This window comes from Micrasema longulum, unplaced genomic scaffold (genome assembly GCF_059751315.1).
Source record: "Micrasema longulum isolate JH-2025_06_02 unplaced genomic scaffold, ASM5975131v1 h1tg001561l, whole genome shotgun sequence".
Lineage (NCBI taxonomy): Eukaryota > Metazoa > Arthropoda > Insecta > Trichoptera > Brachycentridae > Micrasema > Micrasema longulum.
Genome location: NW_028278744.1, coordinates 5,600 through 33,309, shown reverse-complemented (window position 1 = coordinate 33,309; position 27,710 = coordinate 5,600). Strand labels below are relative to the sequence as shown.

General features: G+C 33.4%; 1 protein-coding gene across 1 annotated transcript; it reads left to right on the top strand.

The window, feature by feature from the left end:
- Window positions 1-4,269: 4,269 nt before the first annotated feature.
- Window positions 4,270-26,809, top strand: LOC148274886 (uncharacterized; the record flags this gene model as incomplete). Its single annotated transcript, XM_088236478.1, has 14 exons — window positions 4,270-4,379; window positions 4,797-5,898; window positions 6,133-6,449; window positions 6,876-7,114; window positions 9,359-9,394; window positions 10,613-10,897; window positions 11,481-11,640; window positions 12,454-12,647; window positions 13,239-13,388; window positions 15,786-16,097; window positions 17,039-17,525; window positions 19,528-19,638; window positions 25,934-26,143; window positions 26,748-26,809. Coding segments are annotated over exons 1-14 (3,668 nt in total), but the record flags the coding sequence as incomplete, so codon positions are not given.
- Window positions 26,810-27,710: the final 901 nt, after the last annotated feature.

The window sequence follows — 27,710 nt, the reverse complement described above, 5'->3', positions numbered from 1 at the left end:
TCTTGTTAACTCGTCAGGGCCGGAGATGTCCTCAGAAGGGCCTCTTACTTCAGGTTGAAGTTGCCGGTTCGCCATGGTCCGGAATCCGTAGGGAGAGAAGTCCAAAATCCAAGTCCAGGGTGAAGCGAAAGTGTCAAGCGAAGTGTAGTAGAATCGAGTAGAAAGCCGGGTCGGGGAGCAGCGAGTAGAGATGAGTAAAAGCCAAACGTCAGAGAAGAAGTTATCGTTTATTTTCAATAGTACACGTTATATACCGTTCGCGCTACGTGCCTCACCCCGCCGAGCGGGCCTAGCCGTTGCATGCCGCGCGGAGAGAGAGAGAGAGAGCGATAGAGAAGGCCGCATGCCCGCTCTATCTGTCTCCCTCCCTCCACGTATATAGGCACTACCCCCCCCAGTTCTTACGGCATTCTCGCGGCGGCAGCGCAGTGCGAAACAATGGACATTCAAAAATATACTTAAACTAATTTACATACTAAATGCCTATTCTAAATGCCTCGGTATGGAAAAGGCCGCCCCCGAAAGTGACAAATACTAGTCTTTATTGGAGGGGCAGCTCATTTCTAACACATACCGAGATCCCTAACTCTAACACTTAGTCCAGCGCAGTGGCGGTCCCTACAAGGGCCGCTTTCCGTATTGACGTCCGTAATAGACATATTAAAAACAAAAAACATAGTAAAAGACATAACAAACAAAAAAATGTATTCGTGTAAATATAGTAACAAATCGTAATAAAAAAAACAGAGTAAAAAGTAATGAGGATTTCCAAAAATTCAATCAATAAAAAAGTTTTAAAAAAAATATTAGATCCATTTCAATGTCCGCCTTCCACCTTGGAGCCTTTTGCCATGTATAAAGGCATAAAAACAGTCTTTCTTCAATCTGAAGGAGTGTATTCTTCTTCTAAACCTTGTGTTTTCTCATTCTTTATATATTTAGCAGCATTTTAAATTTCTTCCATACTCATCTCTCTCACATCATCATCTGCATTTATATTTACTTGAGAAGGTGGTGCACTGGCCATGTTTCCTGTGTGCATTTCGTACACCTCTTCAAAGTATTCCTTCCATCTTGTTTTAATTCCAGAATTATTCGTCACCATTTTTCCATATTTTTCTATTACTGCTGTCATACATCCCCTATCATTTATGTTTTGGGAGTTGTTAACCGCTTTCCAGAATATTGTAATGTTTTCTTGGAAATTTTTCCTCCCTCAATTTCCTTCAGCAATTTCTTTTGTTCGCACATGCTCTGCTTCACTCTCATCTTACATTCAATATATATACATTTTGTTGAGGCATACTTACTGGTATCCATTTTTACTATCTGTCTATGTCGATTAAGTATAATATTTGCTTTTTGTTTTTACTAGCGATGTTTGAATGTATTTACCACCAAATGGCATATCTGGATGACTAGATGACAAAATAAAATAAATAAAACATCTTGGTTTTTAACCACTAATTTATCATTATTGTTTTTTTTTTTTTTTTCAAAAGGAACATTGTTAAAAAATCACTAAAACAAAGTCCATAAATAAAAAAAATCTGGGATATACCAATTAAATTTTAATGATTGCGATTCAATCTACATTTGAAAAACTAAAAGAAACTTTGATATCAGAGTAAAAGAACACTTAAGAGACTTAAATAATAATAGTTTTTCTTAATTTGCAAACCATCTGATAGAAAATAATCATAACTCCAATAAAGACACTGGATTAAAAGTACTTCATATTGAAAATAAAATATTAAAATTAGACAACTTAGAAATTAAAAAAGCGATTAATAATAGGAAAAAAAAAATTACCAATTTTTTTTTAGTCCATCCTGTCTAGCTTCGAAAATAATCATATTGAACCCCTTTAGGAAAAAAAAGACTTGATTTATTGGCTCCACGTGTAGTATTTAGTAAACATGATAAAAATAAAATGGGAAAGAATTCATTAGCTACGTAAACCTTGACGAAGTAGCTTGGCTTTGAGACCGGTCGGTGGAAAAAAAAAATTGTGGTTAAAAACAAAGTTGTTTTATTTATTTTACTATATAATGAATAACCACAAAGTGAATGCTTCAAATATAAAATTTATATTTATAGATTTACATTAGTTAGCTTTTTAAATTATTTAATATTTCTTTTACAAAATTAGTTGTACACATGTACTAATAGACTATTAATTGTTAATTAAGATTTTAATTCCTAAGAGATCATTTGCAAAAGTTGGGAAAGCATCAAGAAAATATATCGATTTTGTAGTATAATAATATTTTATTCTTAACACATATGAGCCAATGGTATATTGCATTGCTTGAAAAAATGAAGGCAGTTTGAACACATCCCGATATCTGAGTGTTCTCAGTAACGCATTTATTCGATATTGAGGAGGTTGGTATCGATTTAATATTTTAGTATTTAACAGATAAATTTTACATTGAAATCAATACTCCGTTTTGTCAGTAGAAGTAAATAATAAAGCCTAAACAAGAATCTACAAAAAAAGTAATTTTGAAAACATGGAACTGGCAGAAAAAGAATGAAAGCCGAGTGAATGCAGTCAAAATGCGATCTCTTAGATCTCTCTTCTTCTCGTCTGGGAAATCAATGTATGACAGGGTTACAAATAATAAAATTAGGTGAGAATGCAAATCTGAGACAGGTATAATTGATCAAATTAAAAAAGGTTCACCGAGACAGTCATGTACAACGAATGGATGAAGAAATAATGATAAAACAGATATAAAAGGCGAGAACGAACCGCAAGGTAGGACGAGAATGATCAAGAATTCAATTCAATTCCTTTCTTATAATAATATATACATAACAAACTAAAATTTAAGACATACATATTATAAAAAGACTAAAAATACATAAAGAGACTCTTTGTCAAAATAGTATAAGAATCCTGCTCCAGAAAACCCCTTCGGATACATGGAACAAATAAACATCCAGAGTGATGTTTTTCAGCAAAACGATATCCCTTCTAACAGGCATAGCTATCGGCAGGTTGGTCCTGTATAGGGCACTGCATTGGTACACCAATTGCAGCATATCTTGATCATTTTTGTTACTTGAGGGTAAGATGATCAGTTTTACGCTTCATGTACCAGTACAGGGACTATGAAATATTTTAGTGTGAAAACACCCTATTAAATAAATATTTAATATTAACCCTGTTGGGAATTGAACCCGAGACATCTTGCATGGCAGGCTAACGTGCTGACTATTACACCATGAGGCCGGCAAGCCTCAACAAGCCTGTAGCCAAAGCATACTTTGGAGAAACTCGGTCGGGTAGAGCCAAAGATAATACCTACACTCTTTCATGTAGAGATATCTCAAAAACTTCTTTTGGATTTTCTCTATCATAAGAGTGTATTTCAGTTCATGTGGCCCCCAAATCATCAAATCACGATCGAGTCTATACTTTGCACCAAGAAGTTGTAAAGAGTTCTCAGTCCGCGGGTATTTTCGAAAACCCTGGCAGAGCGCAGAACGAATTCTAACATCTTCAATGCATTACCACTGATTGTCTCGATGTATTCATGAAATGTCAGGGTGCTTACAAATCTAACCCCCAGATCCTTAACATTCGATGTTCTTAGCAGATTCTCGTCATTTATTTTGTAGCAAAAAAATAAAGTTTGTTCGAAGGACGTAGCATGATCATATAAAACGAAATCTTAAGTTTGGTCATGTCAAAGGAAGACAGAATCAAAGAGCATGTATGACAAGATGCATGAATGTGGAAGAAGCCAGGAATGTATGTCAAGATAAACGTGTGTAAAAGTCTATCCTCTCAGCGTCATAGCTAGGGGCTGGCTAGGCGGGTGGCTGGCAGGGGCGAACCCTCAGGGAGGAGCATTTTGCAGACACACAGCCTTGTTGTCTCTTTCTCTTCCTAGACAATAAGTCTTGGGGGGTGCAAATTCAAATCTTGCCAGGGGCGCTTATGACTCATGACTCCAGCTACGACGTTAATGGTAGTAGTGGTAGTTCCGAGTAGGTAGTGATATATTTTTTTACTTGCCTTCGATTTTTGGAAATTGCATGCTATCGACAGTTATAAAGGATTAGTGGTCCAGTTATGTTATGTTTTATATGAGTACGTGAGTGAAACTGATTTTTTTTATCGTTCCAAAAGTAAATAAATATATACTATTCCAGAGACAAAAATATGCAACCCACCCCGTTTTTTCTAATATTTGAGCCTGTTCATACTTGCTTGTTTATATCGTTATGTTGGCTAAAAATTCTCGAAAATTTGACAAAGAATAAACGGCATCAATCACAACATGGCGAATGGCAGTTTCATAACGATAAAAAAGTTGAACAATTAAATTATTTTACAAGAAACGGTCACAATATTTTTGTTGATGGTAAGAAAATGAATAGAATACTTTGCATGTAGCCTAATTTTTTTCGGGTCTCGTATATCCACTTGTTTTTCGCTACGAAAACATAACCTCAATCAAGTTTTTTCGTTTCATGCGTAAAACATTGAATTGACAATGTTTTTGTGCTGTTACTTCCCCAGTTTCATTTATCGGTTGATATGCATTCGACTGAACAATGTACACCTTTTATTTTTGGCGATAATAATTTGTTTTTTGAGTTTTGCATAACATTTGATTTTACCACATACGAAGTCCAAAACAATCTGACTTGTGTCTCGCATTATAGTAAAACACTCTCCGGGAAAGTCAAAATAAGTATTTAATAAAAATAAATTTGTTTACTAAATAATTTAAATAGTAAAAATGACCTAGGATGAATAAAAATATTTTTTATTTAAGGTTGGATACAATATGGATGATGATTCTAGAGAAACGAGAAGAGGAAAACCGCAACAACAATTCTATCGGCCGGGAAGTGGACCATTAAAGAAAAGCCCTATGGGTCCCGAGGATGTAGAGGGAGGGAAGCCGGAGTACCACAACGCGCCTCATGATCCCCCGCGGAGGGGTCGCCACAGGCCCAAAGGACAGAACTCCGGCCAGTCCAATAAAGACAACAATCGTTTTCACCAAGATCTCTCAGATAGGCTGTCTAATATAAATATATCTCAATCGGGTCCCGTTAAACCGCCTTTCAATAACAGAAAACAGGAACAGCAGGGAGTCACTCCCAAATTCTCTGAAAAAGAAGACAGAGAAGGCTTTCGCAGTCCTTCTCCTCGCCGGGGAGATGGAGCAGGGAGAGGCAATGGCAGATTTCATAATACGGATCGACCGCATTTGGGGTATGGCGACAACAACCCCGAAACTAGAGCCAAGAGGTTCTCCGGGAACCGCCGTCACGGTCACGAGGGGGACGACCACCGGAGACTCGGGGATGCTCGTCTCAACTCAGAACCTCGGAATATGTCCCCGCCCAGGAAGGCGGCCATGGAAAACCCACCGCCCAGAGGTCGGGACACCAGAAGCATGGACTCATCGAGGCATAACCATCATTCTAACGGCAGCAAGCCTCCCACGGGAAGACGCAATAATTTAGACTCCATGCCACCGAGATTCCGGAAAAAGCTTCTCGCCGAAAGTAATCAGCTAGACATGGACGACAATTCCCAAACTAGAGATGGAAACAGTTACCTGGGACCTTACTATCCTCCCCAGCAGCACGGTCCACCCACTTGGTCTCGAACCCTCCCCACCCGAGGACGGGGTCGCCTCAGAGAAGAAGACTTCGACAGAGAGAAGTTAAAGCATACCATGAATGTGTACCTGCAAACATTTGACTCTGGAACTGATTCTCGATCCTCTACTCCGCATGCTCTGCCTGGTACTGCTCCTCACCACGGGAGGTCTCACTTTACCGGAAGCCAAGAGAATATCCACTCGGATAAGTTCTCAACATTCTCACATAACAATAGGCATCCCAACAATAATAGGAATGATGGTAAGTTAAGATTGTCTCCCTCATATATGTATATGCATAGTATTATTTTGCTCTCCTTATATTCAATGTGAATTGATGTGATTGGGATTTTCTTTGCTTCTGGTTACTTGTGTATCATACTAATAACAAATAAAAATAAAGTAAATAAAAAAAATACTAAATTGCCACTATATTTTTTAGATTGACCTTTCAAAACAACTTGTGAATTGAACTATGTTTTAACTTTCCTTGCAGATTACCAAAACTATTTGCAGAGCTATAGACCTAAGCAAACAAAACAGTACCAAGGTAACCAGTTGATAAATTATAACGAGCGTTCGGAACCAGAACCCTCGGTACAAGACAACACCCGCTCATGGGTTGCCAAGACTGACAATACAGAAGATGTTCCCAGTAGTCACGGAAGTCAAACCCCCGCAGCCAGACTTCCATCCCAGGAAACTTCTTCAAATAGCATTTCTTCCGATACTCCCAACTCCAACAAGCTTCTAGAATCCATCACGTCGACCATGAAGAAATCTGCGATTGAAGATAAATGCATGGAAATATTGGTAATATTTTTATTCAGGAATTATTATATTTTTAGTTTCAATCCCCGGGATTGGTTTGCTACAAAAATACTTCGGCGTTTCCTTCTCTCTTCCGTTAGGAGATTGTCACACTCTATCACTATAAAAGCAGTATTTTTAACATAATTATTACTTTTTGTAAATTTACAAACATCGGTTATGTTTAATCTTCTTTGTGTTAAAAATCTATAAATAAATTTTAGCATAAATTTATGGTGTATTATATATAATGTTAATTGTACATTTCATACTGATCAAACTTTATCTACAAAAATAGAGAAACACCTGCTTGAATTGTCAATAAATAACAATTCTAAAGGTTACTTGGATTTTGTGCAAATATTTATGATTATAAATATGTGAAAGTTTTTTTTGTCCCTTAATATTATACGGTTTTTAATGTTTTAGGATTGGTCTGAAGAAATGGAAAAGATTAACAATTTGGAGCGCAACCTCAAAATAAACTCTCCGCCACAGAAGACCAGTGAAAGTACAGTTCCTTTAGTAAACCAGGGCAAGGCTCTGCCTGACCAACGCAGGGACGGAGGAGGTGGTAGTGAGAGAAGAGGGGAAAAGGACCCAAAAGAAGAAAGAGGTTTGGAAATCACAATCACTTGTCGTAAACTAGTCGATATTGGTAATCAGCGGCTTTTTTCAGCAATTTAGAATTCAGAAAATAGTTTTTTATCTACAATGCGGCATTACGGAAAAGTTGTGGATACGATTCCATGTTAGTATCGGCAACTGTAGATAAGAAATCTGAGGTTCAATACTTGATTTTATTTATATTTTTCATGAATGTCAACATTACTGTTTACTTGCTGAACTACATGAAAAATATTGTGTTCATGCGTATAAAGTATACAAATATTTTGAAAATTAAATATTCTGTATCTCTTTGCTACATAGTTACCTAATGATCGTCACCGTTGAAAGTCCACAGTTTTTATGAAATATTTTATAATTTAATAAAATATTACGAATGTAAATAATTATACCTACAAAAATATTTTGTGGGTTGCCCCTTCTGAGATTTTCCGCAAGTAATTTAATAATATCTCTCTGCCTTATGATATGATGGTTAGCGCTTTAAATTACCATACGTCAGATCTCAGGTTCGATTCCCAGCTGGTGATAAAATATTCACGAATAGTAATGTTTTTATACGTAGTCCATAATGTAGATACGCTGCAATCCATGTATGAATTTAGCGCTTCATGCACCATTAGGATGCGGGTAAGGGAAAATGTACTAATGTAAAGGTTTCCTTTATTCTTTTAAATAAAAGGAATTATTTCTCTCTTTAGAAATTTTATTTTATTTTATTAACATAAACGGCAAATCTGCCTTTTACAAACACTGATAATATTAACATATTTGGCTTAATATTTTTTTCCTTTTTTTTCAAAAACATGAATTTTAAAAACAAGATTTATAAAAAAAAAATAACCTAAAAATTATACAGCATATTCAGTAGAAAGTTTAAATAATAAAACATTCTACAGTAAAACAACAAGAAAATCATAGGCACCGTTTCACACAGCTAGGCAAAGTGAACAAAAAACTGTATATGAAATGCATGAATAAATAAATATAATTACCATTCACCATCTTTGAAAAAGTTCAAAAGGTTTGTTCTATAGGAACAATACCCCACACTAAATATATCGGATACGTGGGAATAACTATTGTCGAGTTCATGAAGTCTATTTAATACTGCATTACAAGTATACACTGTCCGTGAATTGTTGCTACAAAACGGTGGCACCTGTCTAGTCATTCTTCCAGGCACCCTGAAGTTGATGAGAGATAACAGTTCAGGGCAATCCCATATTGAATTTACAATTTTGAATAAATTTAAAAGGTCTATAATTTTCCTTCTATCGTTAAGTTTATGCGTTTATGCTTTCGTTCTTGTAATAATCCTTCCAAGTAGTCAATAAATTCTAAAGTGTCTTTGCCAAATGATATTTTTGTACAATACATTAATCTATATAGTACTCGGTTAAATCCTGGTAATTTATTGTCAATTGCCTTCTAAACATTTTATTTTAGCAATGAAGAATAACATTTTACAGCTTAATAAAATATCAACACCCACCCTTGAATTCTTTATTACAACTCCATCTGTTCTTATTCCATATTGGATTTCCTTCAATTCAGTAACATAAGATTGTTTTTTAATGCTGTCTTTGGAAATTTATGAATTTGGTTTTGAAATAAGTATGTATAAATTATATTTTGCTGATAAAATATGAACAGTGATTTCAAACATGAAAATTAAACTATGTACTTTACTGTTAAATTTATAGAAGTGTTTTTTTCCAATCATTCATTTCATTAGTCAAACATTTAAAATACGCAAAACATTTTTAAATTAAAAAAAATCACAAACATTAAATTGATGCGTAAAATCTAATTATGATGCACTTAATTAAATGTTCATAATTTATATGTTCCTTTCATTTTGGGAATGCCTGACCAAATGATTTGGATTATCCATATCTATTTCTCCTATCTCTATGTATAAACGGAATGTATAAATTTTTACAAATAAATCATTTTTCTTTAACAATCTAAAATGTAAAAAATAATAATTAAGCCCCTTTCCTTCATTTTCATCTGTATCAATTGATCAAGTAACTATCTCCGCTTACTTATCATTTTATTTTGACTAATAATCATTCCTTAAGTCCAATTAATAAATCGTTCATGTACAATTAAATAATATTTGTATATTCAACGACATTAAACAAATTTACTAATTACTAAACATTTAATTTTGAACATAATTCTTATTTTCTGTATCCTGCAACATTCAGCTTTTACTGTCCTCCCAACTTGAATAGATGAAAACCCTTCCTAATGAATGTTTGTTTTCCTTCATATAGAAATGGAGGTGTCCGAAAAAGAAATGCCGGAAATCGGTAAGATTTCATGCTCATCGGATTTGTCTCCATTTGCTGAGCCTTACATTTTACACAGCATGGTGTAGTAGGATCCGATATATAACACATTATACAGCACCACACAATGTCACCTCTATCAACAGTCAATTCTCTTATTTCCACATTTATTATTGCGCTAGCTCACATTTCTCTAACATAATTCCTCACATTGGCCGATAGTTACTGCACATCTGCATCTGCCTTACGTACAGACTGATAATTTAAATACTGCACTTATTTGGTTCAAGATTCGAGGGTTTACTGTTGATTGCAATCATATTACACTAACTGTATGTATGTATGTACAGATTAACATCTTTTGTAGGTTTTCCTTGTAAAATATTCACACACTTCAAATAAATGCTCAACATTATTTTTGTTTTCTTTATAGCTATAGAAATTTGCATGGATGGTGGTTGGTGGTTGGTGGAGTATTAAATAGATTTGAGAAAAGTGATATGCTTTAGATAGTGTGTCAGAAAGGATAAATTTTTGTAAATAGTTTTACATAATTGATTTGTTTTTACGTGTCTTGTTTATTTTTATTTGAGTTAAATGTATGGACATAGAAAATATTAAATTTTCCAATGTCAGTGTTACCGTAGTATAGACCAGAAATGTAGTCGTGGTTATTAAAACCCACTATTACATAAAAACCTAATCATTTGAAAGATTTTTATAGTAACTAAATTTTTGTCCAAATTTTGGCATTTTATGCTTGGCTTTCATTAGATTCATGAATAAAAATGATCACATTTGTAGAAAAGACAATCATCTCATTTCAAAAGCTTACATATTATGCATTTTTGTTAGTATGTAGATTTGTACCGAAACTCTGAAATTATCCGCTGATATCTTGGCTCAAATCCAAAATAATTGAAAAAATGGCAAACAGATTCTCAGAACTGATTCGTAAAGTAAATAATTCAATAGTGTACAATAACTAGAGTTAGGCTAAAATATACGCAAATAAGAATGTCACAATTTCTCTTTTATTTTATTAATATAAAAAATAAATAATTATAAGATTCATTTTTGTATTTTTGTTTACACAGTTGTTTTAGATTTATAACACCTGTTATTCGTTAATATTGTTATTTGCACAGTTATTTATAGCGGTTGGGGGTTTCTTGCAAGAATTGAACTAAATTAATAATATCTATGTTAAATAATGTGACATTTTCACAATGACTTTAGGAGTTCCAGTAGAGGTAGTCAGAGGAGAGAGCTCAGTAATGATGTGGTCCAGAGAAGATCCGATCGCTCTCCTCACAGCCAGGGACCTGGAGCTCGAGACCACTTTAGGGATAGCCAGGAACACCATAACTCGAACAACAGGGACGTTAATGACAAGGATGCCTATAGAGATGGCCGTGGCACCGCGCCGCCCTACCACAGGAATGAATATACCGAGGGAGACAGGCCACCCAGTAGGAATAACTGGAACAGAAGCCAATATAGCAGAGAAAATAGTAGAGACAGGTATGGAAACTGTTTCTACACCTTTTTTCTAGTTCTGAGAAAACATATTTTTCTTAGTTCTTTTCTGGGGATACGTTCCACTCAGTATGATGTAAAAAAAACAATGGTGGATAGGTTCCCCTGTATAAAAATCATTTCGGGATTTAAAAAAAAAAGTAAAAGATTCATTACTAAATTATACTTTGATAAAGAAGATTGTGTACCTTTTGAAACTGGTCGGTAGAAAAAAAAAAGTGGTTAAAAATAAAGTTGTTTTATATTTATTTTATCGACGTTATTTAGTTTAGTCATTCAAAATATACCATCATGATGTTGCTACACACGATTTTATGAATTAACATCGGAAACATTTACATTGCTGTAATGTTGTATTACCTTCATATCAGCTGCTTTCAGTAACGTGGACCAGAACCTAAAAACTATCACAGTTATTTTTTTTTTAATCCAGGCTATTGTGGTAGACTAATTTACACAAATTTATAGTTGTTTTCAAATCACGAAGTAAATTAATAAAATGTAAAACCCTTTAAAAGTAATGCAATATTTTTATTTAAAATGTTTTGAATTTATGTAATTATTACAGATACAGTTATTCCCGCGCTAGCAGTGGTGAGAGGGCTGGTAGTAGAGAGCGCCCGTTACCACACCATGGGGGAGGCAGGCCAGGTCCCGGCTCCAGGATTGACCAGGAAGGCTTCCGCCTCCCACCACCTCCCCCTCATGCCAGGAATTCCAGGAATCAGGTTTGTACCATTTTAATGTCAGCACCCATGTCAACTCATTACTAGGACTTATCTGGTCTTTATAAAATATAAGTAATGTAATGTATTTATTTTTAGATAGTTGTACAAATAAAATTTGAACACCTAGTTATATCTAAAATACATGCAATTGCTTAAGGCAAAAGTAATTTTTCTAATATAAGATAAGTAGATAAATATGTATATAAAAATAAACCTTGTAGATAACATCAATTTCTTGTTTTCGTGCTTCTAACAGCATTTCAAATCTCGGTTGCTGTATTTGTATACTTTTTGTGCTTAAGGTAAAATATTTTTCCGAGCATCTTTGTCATACTTCATATAAAATCATGTAAAAATATTTTTAATTTGGAGAATCTGTTCTATAAAATTTATTTAGTAAAATATGCAATTTTAAATCTCAGAATTAAAAATATGTATTCACTTTTTATTTATTTTTGTTTTTATATATTATGTTATTTACAGTGAATATGTGACTTCGTTTTTCATATTCATGTCCTTGCTAGAAATAGAATCTGTGTAAAGTTTGATTAATTGGGTTTAATAAGATGTATGAATGTGGAAGAAGCTAAGAATGTATGTCAGGATAGACGCATGTGGTGTTCCATCCTCTCAGTCTACCCCTACTGGGAAATACAGGGCGTTACATAGTAGTGTTAATATATCAGTATAATTATATTTATGAATTTCCAATCTATAACACGGTTCTGTAATAGGGATGAGAGTGGGATCGCACACGCGACAAGTGAGATTGAATAGTTATCTTTCTCATATGCCGGTTTACGTTTGTTTCAGAATCGGCGCGACAGTTGGTCCACTCGTGGGTCTCGACACGGCAGTGCCGAAAGCGGGTGTGACCTTTCTCCTCCACCTGCTGGTCGGGGGGGAAGACATAGAAGAAGAAGAGATTCGGAACGTAGTGGTCACGCCGGAGCTAACCCAGCGCCCAACACCAACTGGAGAGATGAGATGCAGTCACAGAATGAAAGGTAAACTCCATTGTTCACAAACTGGATATTGGCACGTTATCTGGTCGGATCAAGATTGTCATTCAACAGTCAAATATTGCTTTGCTTATATGGGTTGGATAAATTTGAATAGCTTTTTAAATCAACTATTTAAGTCTAAATTTGTTGCACTAGAGAGGGAAAATTTTTGAGGACCGAATATGGAAGTCTAGGCATTTACAGGGCTTATGATCTGCCATTGGCTGGTTTAAGTGGCCACCTTACACACTGTAACATTCACCATTCTGCCTATGTTTATTTATTTATTAAACACTATATACATATACAGTTTGCATGCATATGCATTTTGTGGGGTTAAAGAACTTCACAAAAGTCAACGGATGGAAGAGTTGAGGAAATGTGGATGTTTAAACATGGGCCGAATGGTGAATGTTACACAGTGTGTAAAGTGGCCACTTAAATCAGCCAATGACAGGTCATAAGCCCTGTAAATGCCTAGACTTCTGTCTGAGATTTTGTTGTCTATTTGTTCCACATGCGCAAACCATCACTCAATTTATAAATTTAAATGCAAAATATTTAATATGCATTCTCGATGTTCGCTTATTTCAGAAGAGAACCAGATTCCAGAAGAGGACAGAGGAATGATGATCGGTCGCATGACATAACGCCAAGTAACGCAGGAAAAGGTCCGGCTCCGGGAATTCTCATCTTGCCTCAAGAGGACAAAAGCAGAACAGACCACCATCCAAATACTAGAGGGTAAGTTTGATTAATAATACTTTTTAAAAACATTCCAACCCGCAAATAATAGCAGATGAATAAAAAAAGTCAATCTGTGTTTTTTACTTTTTTACTCACTGTACAAAAATAACTTTTAATTATTTTATTTAATTCATAAATTTTGTGTATATCGGATCGTCGCGGTTCAGACAAAAGTCACTAACTATAAAAAAAACAGTTTTGAGTTGAATGTGCCATTTAAAGTGTAAAATCATGTTTTTTAAGTGGCAAAAGTCACCTTCTTAGAAAAAAGTTGCATAAATCAAAATTATTTGTTGCTAGTGAAAAACAGTAGTGTGACTTTCAATAAAATCTCAAAAAGCATAAATCACTAAAGGTACATAGGATTTATTGACAGTTAAGGCAGATTTTATAATTTTTTAAGAATGACAGTTTTAAAACAACCATTTTTCCGTGTAGGTATTTGTTTAAAAAAACATAAAAGAAAGGAACCACGACCATAATATTATTATAATTATTTGCAATATTTTCTTTCTTTCGCTGTCTCTTTTGACTTGCATTGTATAGATTATAAAAATAATGCCTTTTATGAAAATGTATCTGAAAAAAAGATTATCAATGGAATTTATTAAAAAGACAAAGGAATTTATGTTGTATACATAAAACACAAATATCTGATTTTCCTTGGTCTGCAAACTTACAAATTGCGATTTCTGTTGCCTGAACGGTGACAATATGAAATACACAACAGTCCCGTTTAACCAAATTTGATGGGACCTATGAGGTTTCGAATAAACGAAAATTTTATTAAACCAGAAATTATATATGAATAAATACATTCTTGCATGACGGAATACCAAAGTAAATTTAGGAAATAAAAAAAATGTGACATTTTCCTTTGCTTCGTATGAGAAGAACATTTCTTTGCAGCTATGTGGTAGTACAAAATGTATTTCGGTGATTTGGTTGATCTGGAAATTTGGTTAAACGGGACTCTTGTGTATATATGAGTAGTTTCTGTTCAAAATTGGTTATTTATATTTTTCTTTTTGGTTAAAATCTTTTAAATCTTACCCATTAATGATATCAAAATGCTCCAAAAGTTTATCTCCTTAGATAACTAGTAGCTTTTGGTGCATTCAAAAGATTTTAACCGAATAGAAAAGAAAAAATGGAAAACTATAACAATTGAAATACCCCTGGGCCCCGATTACAATGGGAAGTTAACATTTATCTTAAATTTTATCTACAAAGCAAAATTAAGTGTTCTGTATCAAAAGCAGAATATGCATACAATTTTTTCTTCTAAACATGTTCAATTATAGGTTGCCGACTAAGATACTTTAAATGTTCATGCAAATATATTCATTTTCGTACACAAATATCGGTTTTTCTTCATACACAGTCGAAGATAAGTCTGTAAATTTCCCATTGTAATCGGGGCCCTGGAAACTAATACAGAAAGCAACTACCACAAAAATATTGAATGTCGGTTACTATAAATAACCACTTGTACAATATTATTTGCCTTATTATTTTTTAATGTCTTTAATTAAAAAATTTCTAATGCCTTTACTGGCTGGTATTGCGAACACATTTGTAGCGGGATTTAGCGCCTTTTTACGGATTAAATACGCGTTATACCGCGCTATAAATGCGTTCAGAATACCAGCCCTCGTAATCACAAATTATGCATTATATTAAATGGACCATGAATTAAACAAAAAATTGATCAGATTTTGACACAGAAAATATTGTGTCATGCAATAAAAATATATTAAAATCTCGTTGCAACTGCTAAGATTTTGAACTAATTTTATTACAATTTTTTATTTAGATTCTGCGCACATATTAAAATACATAATATATATTATTTATAATTGAAAAATATGCTGCCATGAAACATTTTGATGATGTATTTCCATATGAATATTATATGCGCGCATCCACAGAACTGCTAATCATTATGCTGAGCTGTTGGCCTTGCTCCGCACTACTCTTGCTGCAGTCAAATCAGCTATCCTATCCATTGAATGGCCATGTGTTTCTTTACTCATCTTCACTTTATATCCCTTTTTCTTTCTCCTTTCTTTCTTTTTTTTATAATTAATTACATATTTTGTGTAATAGTTATGGTTTTATTTTATGTTATTTTCTATAATGATTTATGTACTTTTAACTGTATATTGCAAAAACCCTTTAGGCGTTTATTAAATAAATAAATATGTTCACTCAATTTCTGACATAACCTTTTTCAGAATTCCGATTATTATTTTTTGTTTGCTTTTCTGACCTATATAAAATATACTTAACTCTCGGATGTCTTTTTGCTCGTCTCTTGTTAACTAAGTTAATTTCTTGTCAAACTGAAACAAATGATTAGGAAAAGTAATAATATTTAATAAATATTTTTAGGAATTCACAGTACGCGCATAATAGCGCGAGTTCTCAGTCTCACATGGTCCAACGCACCCTCTACGACCCGCGCAATCCGTCCAAACCTATTGTGATATCGCAGCCTTCCTTGCCCCCCTCGGCCGGCCCCCACCATCCGGCGGAGCACCACCCCGGCGGCCGTCCGCTGTACTACGATGTCAACTCCGACAACTTCAAGGCCTGCCATAATCAGGACCTCATCAGGGACGTGGAGAGGGTCGACCTGCAGCTGCAGTGCATATTCAAGAACATGACCGTGGTTAGAGATTGGGAGAGGATTCTCAGTATAAGGTGCAAAACTATTATTCTTTAAAATTTATTGTAACAGAGGGGGAAAATATTTTTGAGAAGGGCATATGGAAGTCTAGGCATTTACAAAGCGTGTGACCTGTCACAACTGGTTTAAGTGGCCACTTTACACACTGCGAAATGTTCACTATTCTGCCTATGTTTAAACATCCACATTTGTTTATAGTGTGGTAGTAAACAAAGTCTATTTGGCCTCTAGAGACAGTAAAAGTTGTACAGGACGATGACATAACGTTAACTAAAAATGCCAACACACAAATATAATACTAGACAACAACACCATCGCATTAAGTAAGCCAGGACAAATACAGGACGGTCAAAAATACTACCTATACAATGGACCTAAAAACTATACTGACACAAATTTAAAATCAATATTAAAAAGCACATGATGATTATACTAACAAGGGAGACATAGACCTTGAAATATGGTTATTATTTTATTTATGTATGATTTTTGATACATTTAAAGAAAAACCCTTTTGATTTTTGCATATAACATGCTGTGAACAGTCGTAAAGGATTATTATCCCCAGTTACATTTTGTTTTGTCTATGTGAGTGTTGCTAGTCATTTTGCATGGTTCCATATATAAATAAACTTTTAATTAACATATCTCAAAACAATACTTTTGGTTCCCTCAATATTTGTAGTACTCGTGACATCTGTACGCTGAGCAGTATTACTTTTTTTAAACCAATTGTAACAATTCAGGGATTACATTTGTCATAATACATCTTATATTGTTATTATAAATCTCATATTATTATTGTATTACATTTGTCAAATAAGATTTACAAAACTGTGTTTGTATGCATGGCAGTCCGAGCCGTTTTTTGGAGCTCGCATGTTAACATGTGAGTGGCAGATTGGGCTGAAGTTGCACGCATGTACAAATATTGATATTTATTATTTTATTTCAGGCCTTTCCTTCAGCACTCCTTAAAAACACTTCTCGCAACTGACATAAAGTTTTGTCAGGCTGAAAACGTAGAGCACAATTTCTGGAAAATGCTATACTACAGCATAATTGAAATATTAAGAAAGAGCATCGCTCAGGACGAGTCTAACAAAAGCCATCTCACGGAACTTATCAACGCGACTATAAAAGACGGAAACAACTACTTCGAAAGCATATTAGATGTACTCCAACAAACCTACAAATTTAGGTTGGAAAAGTACCTGAATATTAATTATCAGACCGCTCCTAAAAGCTCCAGTTTTGTGAGCATGGCTCTGATCTCCGCTCAAAAAATATATTTGTTCTTGGGGGATTTGGCCAGGTATAAGGAACAAGTGAATGATACAACAAACTACGCTAAGAGCAAGAACTGGTATACCAAAGCACACCAGATCAACCCAAAGAACGGAAGACCATATAATCAACTGGCTATTTTAGCCGTGTATGCTGTAAGTTAATTGTCTTATTTTTTCTCCTGTTGGAAAATTTAAAACAAATTATTTCATTTGAATCATTTAAAAAAAATCGTTTGTCAACAATAATATGTGTACTTATTGATCCAAAATGCAAATTATTTTAGAAATAATTTGTGATTTACTGTCTAGTCTTGGTAGGTAAGATTTTTTTTGTAGTAAAATGAATGTTTTTGTTTTATTACTTGATTCTTATTTTATAAATATAGAATATGAAATGAAACTTCTTACATGTTTTATAATACCTATGTCTATATTTCGCAGTATTTTTTTTTGTTTTCTGATAAACCTGAGTTAAATGATTAGCTTATCAACAATTTTATCAGCTGTCAATATGAGGGGCTGTGAGCCAGAGGCACTTAAGTGACATTTAAACAGTTTTTGGCAAAATAGCTTCCAAGCATTTATGACTTTTGTTGTTTATACAAAATGACTAGGACTACAATTAATGTTACAATTTTTTCTTAACATAAATGAAAAGAAAATAAATTATGTAAACTAACAGCTCATACAAGTTTGGCGGTTACGTTTCTCTGGCATAATTTTTTTGTGAAACTTAACCATGTGGATTTTTTGTTTATTTAGTTTACAGCTTTAATATTGGCGTTTGAGTAAGTGTGGCTTAAAAATCAAGATTTTTTCTCATCTAGCTGCATACTCAGATTAAATAAATGTAGAATGTCGCTTAAGCTCCTATGGCTCTCAGCGCCTCATATTGTTTCAATTTTACACAGTAATAAAATTCCATTTTATAACATGATTATGTTGTTTAAAGTTTAAATGGATCAACAAAGAACTACTAATACACTTTCTGGAGAGGAAATCAAAATGAAAATGAAGTATTTTATGAATTCAAATATTTAAAAAATGTTATTGCAAAAAACAACTTGATCGTACTTATTACTATTTTTTTTCTTAAGTTTATAATATTAGATTTACAACTTTGCTTTTGCTGTTTTTTTTTCCGAAATCTGAGGCCTCATTGCAAACAACTGGTTGTACATTTATGATTCTAAGTATTGTCCATCGCTGGCCATGACTTTCTACTATCTTTCGAGGACCGTACGAATCCCACGTTGAAAAAACTAGTCATCTTTTGAAGTGATCCACGAATTAATAATTTTTTACTTCTTATTTATTTATTTAACTTTTTGTACATAATGTTATTTGTACATTGGCGGGCTTATTGCCAAATGGCAATTTCTTCCAACCAACCAATATTTCTTCCAACCAACCAATCAATAAGACCGAAAGTGCTGGTCAGACAGGCCATGCGCCACTGATCGAAACAAGTGATAGTCAGAAGGAGCAACGTCTGGAGAATATGGCGGGTGGGATAGGACTTCCCATTTCAACGTTTCCAAGTATGTCTTGACTACTTCCGTAACATAGAATCGAGCATTGTCATGCTGCAAAATCACTTAATCGTGTCTCTCGTTGTATTCCTGCAATTTCCTTGTTTCTGAATCATTCTCATGGTTTTGAGGTATTTTTAAAATACTTGTTGAGTCACCCTCAATGATCGTGTCAATTCTTCTTGACTCTGACACGAGTCTTCAACAAGTAATGCTTCCAATTCTGCATCTTTGAAAATCTTCTCTCTTTCACCGCTATCCCGGTCTTCAACTTAAAAATCACCATTCTTGATGCTTTGGAACCACTCACGATACGTTCTTTCACTCGACATTTTCAGTCGAGAATAACTTTATGATGCAGACACAAATCGACTTATATTTTTATGAGGTTATGTTGACAAATGCCCAAGTTTATTGCATGACGTGTATGATCTATTTATTTCGACCACTACTTACCGCTGAAGCCATCTACAGGGAAACGGCGGAAGCAAAGTTGTGCATCTAATATATAAGTAACACTTTCCAGTGATAATTTTTTCATTTCTTACAATGTTAGTGGAACAAACTTGATATTTATATGCCATATTTATTTCAATTTGTTGATTTAATTCCTGTTTTTACAGAGGCGCAAATTAGATGCAGTTTACTTCTACATGCGCAGTCTTATGTCTTCTACTCCGGTACATTCTGCACGAGAGAGTCTCATCGCATTACTAGATGAAAATAGGAAAAAGGTATTTTATTTTACATTTAATTTAAACCTCAAATATATTTAAACCAACATGCAATAAAAATATTACTACAGTGGGAGAGGAAATGGATACAAATTTCCGAAATAAAGACTGCGATTAATGAAAAGAACAAAAAGGTTTTATTTTATAATTTGTATTTTATTAGTTAAGTTGTTCCTGTACTACGTAGTCTTTATATTGGGGATTATGTGTTTTTTATTCTCCATAGTGGTTAATTGTAATTTTGTGTATAAATAATTGTATGTTTTCTATGTTTATGATTCTTTTTTTATTATGGCAAAAAAATTATGATTCTTCGCATATCATTCAAAATTTATTTCTGAAGTGTTCTCCAGTAGGTGTTGCTTCTTGTGATTGTTTTGGTGAAGACCTTTGTTGTGTATGTAAACCAAAATAATAAAAAATGCATTTTATCTGTTATTTTAAGTCATGTGAATTCTTAATGAAGGATTTTAAGTTTTAATCTTACCATTGTTCTGCATCCCAACTCAGCACAGGACTTTGGTTCCATGAAGTTGGGATTTGTTTCTCAATAAATGTTCATAAATATATTTTGAATAAAGTAAATATTAAAAAAGATCCACTATTTGAATAAATCATTTTACTCAAATTATTTCAATTTGAAATAAATACTGTTTTTTAATAACACTCACAGCTTATATTCAGTGCTCTTTAAGTATTATTTTAATAATGGACAAACATGGGGTTTATTTTGAAATTCAACAAAAAATATTTTTTTCATTTTCTAGTTTTTTGTCCAATTGTACATAAAGATAACCTCTTTAGTAAATCAGTATTTTTATAAAACCTAACATTGAAAAAAGACGTTGTAATGTTTGAAAACATTAAGCAGCACCTGCTGTAGATGAAATATTTGGCCATTCAGCTGATAAGGATATTTTTTTGCGCCCATGCTGCAGTTCCAGAATTATGGAAGTGTAAGTATTACTAGTGGGAGTAATGCTAAGTAGAACGTGAACACTTTACGAGATATATTGTGGGCGCTTTACTTTCCATGAATTTCATTTCCAGAATCAACAAAACTTGTATCCTATTAATTCTATCTTTTTCTATGCAATTGGGCAGTTATTATAAATTAAATTGTGATATCACTATATAAAAAAATCGTTTTAAAAGGAAAAAAATTGTTACAAATCTCACTTTTTAGGATTTTTCATGATTTAAATGGTATTGTGACCTGTGATAGATTAGCATTCTATTTCCATATATATAAATAGTTTACTCAAGCAGCGAACTGCTAAGTCCACGACGTAATATTTTTTAGCTAGAAATATACATACATTTGCAAATGAATTATTGGAATCTGCAGCTTCGCATAATTTATTCAAAAGATCATCTAACTAAAATGAAAACACTTAGTTTTTAACCACTCTACTGTACCAAATATTGAGGTCATAAATCAAGTCTTTAGTCAAGTAGTATTTTGTGATTGCGGAGGCAAGGAGTGAGGGGGGGGTTGGAATTAGATCATTTGCACCTGTTCTTAGCAAATAGTCTGTGTAAAAAATGGACTACAGGAATTTTAATGTTTAATTTTTTATTCTTCTTATCGTTTCTCTCCCCGATAGAGGTTGGATATCATCGCAGCAATTCTCACTTTGTTGGCAGCTGCCCTGAATAAAGACTGAGTGCTGCAATGGAACCAGTCACGCAAGTTCTTTAGCCAAAGATGCACCTTTTACCTGCGCTGCGTCTTCCTTCAATCCTTCTTTGTAGAATGACTTGCAAAATGTTATATTTTTCGCCTCTCACCACATGCCCAAAGTATTCAAGTTTTCTTTTCTTTATGGTTTTCAGTACCTCTTTATCTTTTTCCATCTGTCTGAGAACGTCATCGTTTTGGACTCTGTCCACCCAGGAGATTTTTATTATCCTCCTGTAGCACCACATTTCAAAGGCTTTGTTTTTTTTAAGTGCTTTGAGTGAGTGTCCACTATTCGACACCGTGAAAAAGGACTGAGAAAACGCAACATTGTACAATTCGGAGGTCTAAATTAAAGGCTCTACTGCAAAGAAGGTCACGCATGCTGAAAAAGCAGTCTCGCTCCATCTCTATTCTGACTTTGATCTCTTGCGGGTGATCGCATTTATCATTCAGCCAGCATTTTTATTATTCTTGTTTATTTGACTGTTTACTTTTTTGGTTATTATTTATCCCTTTTTTTAAAAATTTCCGAATCTGGTCAGTAATTCAATAAGTAATAAATGGTTAAATCCAAAGTGTTCTTATTTTAATTTTAATCATAAAATGAATAGTCAAAAAGTTAGTGCTTTAAATATAAATTTAATTAAAAAAAAAAATCATGTCTACTTTAAGGACTTGGTCATAAATTATACTATGTATGTGAAAATAGTTTGCTACTCCGCCTTTTGTATATTAATGGGTATACAAAATGAAAAATCATTTATTTTATACATTGCGTGTTAACATAAGTTGCGTCTGTTTTTTTTTTCAAATTTAAAAATGAACACTAAAAATAAAACAAAATGGTAAAGGTGTATACTACATCATTTCAAAGAAATTTTTGAAGATGTTTTGTGTTTTATTTTATGTTACATATTGTAACAATTATATTTCATCCTGCCCCATTTAAGCAGCGCGTAATTAAGCACAGGTTTTTGGTATGCCAAAATTCGAGTATGGCAATACCACAACAGACTGTGCATTTTGAAAAGCAAAGGCCGCCCGTGACAAGCGAAATTCGTGAATAAACATGTAACTTAACAAGAGCTAAAATGTAGTTTGTTATATCGTGGGAGCATCGACTTACGGCATGTAAGTACTATGTAATTGAATTTGTAATCATATTGTCGTTTCGATTTGCCAGAACACGGAATCTAATAATGTATTTTTGTCCATAATTATAGGCTTCCTAAAAATCCCATTATATTTTTTATATTTAAAATTTATGGTATATTACTATCTTTATAATGGATTATCATTACATCTGTCTAAATCTTGTCAATTTACGTCAAGTTTTATATATAAAATTTGAATATTTTAACCCGATGCCGCATAAGGCGACAATAAGGTCGGTCTGAGTTTTATTAAGAGGAATGACGCGGTCAGCTATGGCTTGCGCTATGAATTTGCCCGGATGTACCTTTAAAAACTGGAACCTTTACAAAATACTTCGGCTATTTGAAACAAAAAAACTTTGAATGTTTACAAAGAAGATTTTAAGAATGTAACATGGATGATTGGTGACAAATATTTAACATTTATTTTTATTTAATGTCCAAATCATTTGCAATTTGGACTTCTAGATTTTATATTTAGCTAGGTAAACGCAAAAAACTTTATAATTTTTGCTTGTAAGAAGAAAATTGTAATTTCGAAAAATGCCTTTGTTATTTTGCAACTACCTGGTCTACATATTTTAATTAGCAAAACACAGTGATTATTGAGGCTCTGAGATTATTTAAATTTTGAATCCTATTTTTTTATCTTGATTCTTCACACATCTTGTGTGAAGGTCGGACATAATTATTGTCCACATTTTGGAGAGATTCTCATCTTTACTGGTTGAGCGACACTGGTGAATAGCGTATATTTTGTGATGGATTTGATCTGCATTTATTTGTTCAGCTCACTTTTTGCATTGTCTCACTACAATGCACAGAGCGAAGCTGTCAACCAATAAAGGCACCATTTAATTTTTCTATATAATTGAGGTTTTTTTTGTAAATTTTTGAAATCTGTTGATACATTAAGTGCTGACATTCTCTTATTTTAAGAAAAATTGGACTTTTTTCACACTCCTCACAAAGGGACGCTACAATATATTATTTTATTTCAATACAAGTCTGCAAAATGGAATGTCAAGTAGACGAATGTGAGTATTTCCGACACATCATTCTGTTCACGTTCGACCGAGAAAAGAAACAAGGAGAGTACATTATTTACTAATTTGTTGTAAAATTATGTATGTAGGAGAATTATTAGGGTCGGTATAAAATAAGAATGCCTTTCTCAAAAACCACCATGATAGTTTAATTATAAAACTTTTACCGTAAGTATGGGTTTTAACATAAGTTGTACCCGTTTTTTTCCAAATAAAGAGGAAAATTAATAATGTAATTCTCCTTATGTGTTTTCTCCTTTATTCCCTCGGTTGAAGGCGAACAGAAGGTGTCGAAAATGCTCACTTTTGTCTGCTTGACATTCCATTTTGGAGGCTTGTAATCGAGTAAACACAATAACTTGTATAGCGGAAAATTTTCTTTCGAATGACATATAATCTTTACCATTTTGTTTTACTTTCGGTGCTTATTTTTAAATTGAAAAAGAAATGGACATTACTTATGTTAACACCTGATTTTTCTACCATTAGTTTGAAATAAATACCTAATATCTTCATTGTCCAAAGATACCTGCGCTTATCACAATAGGTTTCTCAATAGAAGTTTCCACTGTATTGTAGAAAAAGTAATACTTATATCATTAAACATATCGAGTATTTAAAAAGTTGATACATCCACTATAATTTTAATTCGCTTATGATTTGAAATCAATATAGATAGTGATTTGAAACAAATAAATGCTTTTACCCTAAGTATCTCCAAATGCAGTAATGATATTTTTGTGTGTTAGCTTTCTAGGCTGACACTTAATTTTGTTTATGTGTAATATATCATTTAGTTTTTATTTATATTGAATACATGAAATTAATCATCATATATGTTTTTTCAAGCTTCTCTATCGAATAGTTTTTTTGCTATTAATACATAATTTAATAACAAAAAATGACTTTAAAACATGGTCTAAAGTTATTCAACAGTGTTGTCCTTTCTTATTTAATATACAATTCTTTCCTTTGGTAATTAATTCAGTACTTTTTAGTTATGGAAAATAGTCCATTGATTACCTATCTTTCATTAACTTGATGTTTTTAATTTTTTCAATTATGATTACACAACAAACTTATAAGTTTGTATAAGATAATATAACAATCTTTATGTACAAAATGATTTTATTTCTTTTATATAGTATAGGTATATTGACACCCTCATGTAGATGTTTTGCTTTATTTATCATTCTTTATTATAATTTGTAAAGATAAATATTTGTGTATCTGTAGTAATTAACTAAAAATAAATGTGTTTTTTTTAAAATAAATAAATAAAAATAATCTTAAATAAGTATATAAAACAATATATAATAAGTAAATATGACATAGTAAAACGTGCTTTATTAAACTCAATTTAAAGTTCCTCTCACTGACAAGAAGTTAGTCAGATTTAACACGTTTGCGGATTTTTTTTTCTCATAGGACAAATACCAAAACTTTGTTATTTTTAAAAAAATATTTCACTTCCGATTGGACAGGACCGTGGTTGATGGTTTGAAGTAAATATGCGGAAAATTGTATCGTAACACTTTCGTAGCAGGCTGTTATTTATAGGGACACAAAATCTCTTCGTGCCTTAGAGTAATAACCTAATAGAGTCGCCCGTACGGAGAAAACCAATTCGATAATTATTGACCACGAAGTTAGCTACAGATTACAGCAATACAACAGGACGTAGATACTTGGGTTGAGAATTGCGAGCGAAAACCGAAACTGTCCACTATACGTTTGTTACACTAAAAACTAAACCAAAAATTTCAAATTCCTTTGTGCTATGCAATAGAGCTTAAAGGCTTCTCTAGATAATTATTACTCGCTTCGTACCATATAATTACTTCAGCTTCAAAAAACCCTTTTTAATACCCATAGCGGTCTTTGTACTACCAATGTCTTTTGGACTGGCTAATTGAGAAACATGATTTTGTCGACTATTTCAGACATAACTGCGAGTGCGTTAAAAAAACTCATTTCTTCTTAAAATAATCTGAAAATTCCCAAATTATCAAAAAACAAAAACTTTATATAGTTATAAAGTAAATTAAGGATAGTTAATAATTGTATTTAAAAAAAATATATACGATATATACCTAACTTCTTTTAAATAAACATTTTTCATTTGATTAAGCTTCAAGCTTCCAGAAAGTTAATTCAAGTTGAATTTTCTAATTAAGTTGAAATTCAAGTTTTATTATTTTATTTTTAAATAATATTCATGAAAAAAGTATGTTGTCAGTGTTACTTATTTTTATTCTATTTAAAGAACACAACTATAGTTTAGGTAGAGAACTCCAATCAATGGGAGTTACAAATCTCCCGATGAATTGATTATTGTAACATCAGTTTGGGAAAACTTGTATTAATTGATTATCGGAAAAAAAATGTATTTAACAATTTGTTTTGTCCAGTACGAGTCCGGTGAACGTAAGCGCCAGCTGGAGCGACAGAAAGCGGCCAGCACGGCCGCAGCCACGACCACTAGCACCGTTGGCGGCTGGAAGGGGGGGCTAAGGAGGGAGCTGTGGAGCAGGGCCGGTAGGACCACCACCCTGCTGCAGCCGGAGAAACCCGACATGCACAGTGATGAAGAGGAACTGGCCAACATAACACCCGTGGAGGTGAGGAATCCCATACTATGCTCCTACATCTAAATAATGAGGAAGTTCAATGAATAGTATTTATTGAGGAATCTGTCTTAGAAGTTGACTATATTAGCTGCAGTCTGTTGACAATTATTGCCTTCACCCTCAGAATCCAAGCCTCTTGATATATTTATGCGCATATTCCTCAGAACTTTATTTTATTTATTCTTCTCAAACGTTCAGAGTTTTTAGTTGCCCTCTGAATCAATTCTTCTAAAGAAACAAAATCGACTTAATATGCACGCAGCGGACTACTGAATTCGACATATGAATACAGGCAAATTGTAGAACCTGATTTTATGCTGTCAACTTTGAAAAAAGGGCGGATTATAGTAGCTGTCAGATATTCGAGCGGCAGATTACTGAGAGAGTACTGTATTGAAAAAATTTCATGGAGATCGAAAAAGAAGAAAAAATTTGCATCATATCTAAGGAAAATTATTGATTTTTTACACTCAGCCTAGATCAAGTGCATAAAATCCTTCAGGCACAATGAGTTAGCTTAAATTTATAAAATGTAGTTAGTAAGTTATGTTGATTTTGAATTTCATTTCAACAATTTTTTTTCTTTCTTTTGCAGCTTAATAAGAGATTCATCACAAGTTACCTCCATGTTCACGGAAAGCTGATTACAAAAATTGGGTAAGTCTCTTTTTTCATTTCATTGGATCACGGATGTATCAATCATCCAGTTCATTAATAAAACAAGTTCTTATTCTTATTCCGAATGATGGGGGTCAGTGCTGTGTAAGCTCCCAACATCACTGCGACCCGTGTAGATTTATTGTGACGGCTCCAAGCCCGGGTCTTTATTGAGCCAGGCTACCGACTGAAGGGTGAATGCTCTCGTATTACTAAATCTCCTACCCCAAGTCAGGTCCTTAAAGTATTGGGTTATTTGATAGGGGGCATCCATCCGCTCCACATTCTCAGATTTAATCAGTGGTTCCTTGAGTATGCTGCCTTTTTTGAGCTATAAAGCATTTCATTAGCATATAATGTGTATGCGTGTTTCATCATCTGCCCTTTAGAACCTACATCTAAAAAGGTCAGTGAGGTTAATTGTAGCTAGGTGTTTATAAGGTGGTGAAAATAGTAAATAAATCGTGCAGAAATCGACAACATTAGGTTTTAGGTGACGGCACAAATATTTCTTTTCTTATTACCTCCAAACTTGTATTTTGGAAAAGTTCTTACTAATAAACTGGGCGATCGATATTTAGGATGAATTCATGTATTATACGAAGAATACTGTTTTAAACTCTGAGACACGTGAGTACATTGTTCGTTGTATGATTTTGTGAATATTTCAAACATGACGCTCAAAATGGCAAACCATTATTATCCGTGATGACATTGCTCGGTCATGTAGCTGATGCAAGGTAATCCAAATAAACAACATTACCATAGCAAATTATTTTCTATTTAGAAATAAAAAAAGAAAACTTAACCACATATTTATGCACTTTAATAACCTATTTTACAAAATTTGTACAAATAATCATATAATTTAGGGCTGTCATAGCAAATAGAACTTCATTAT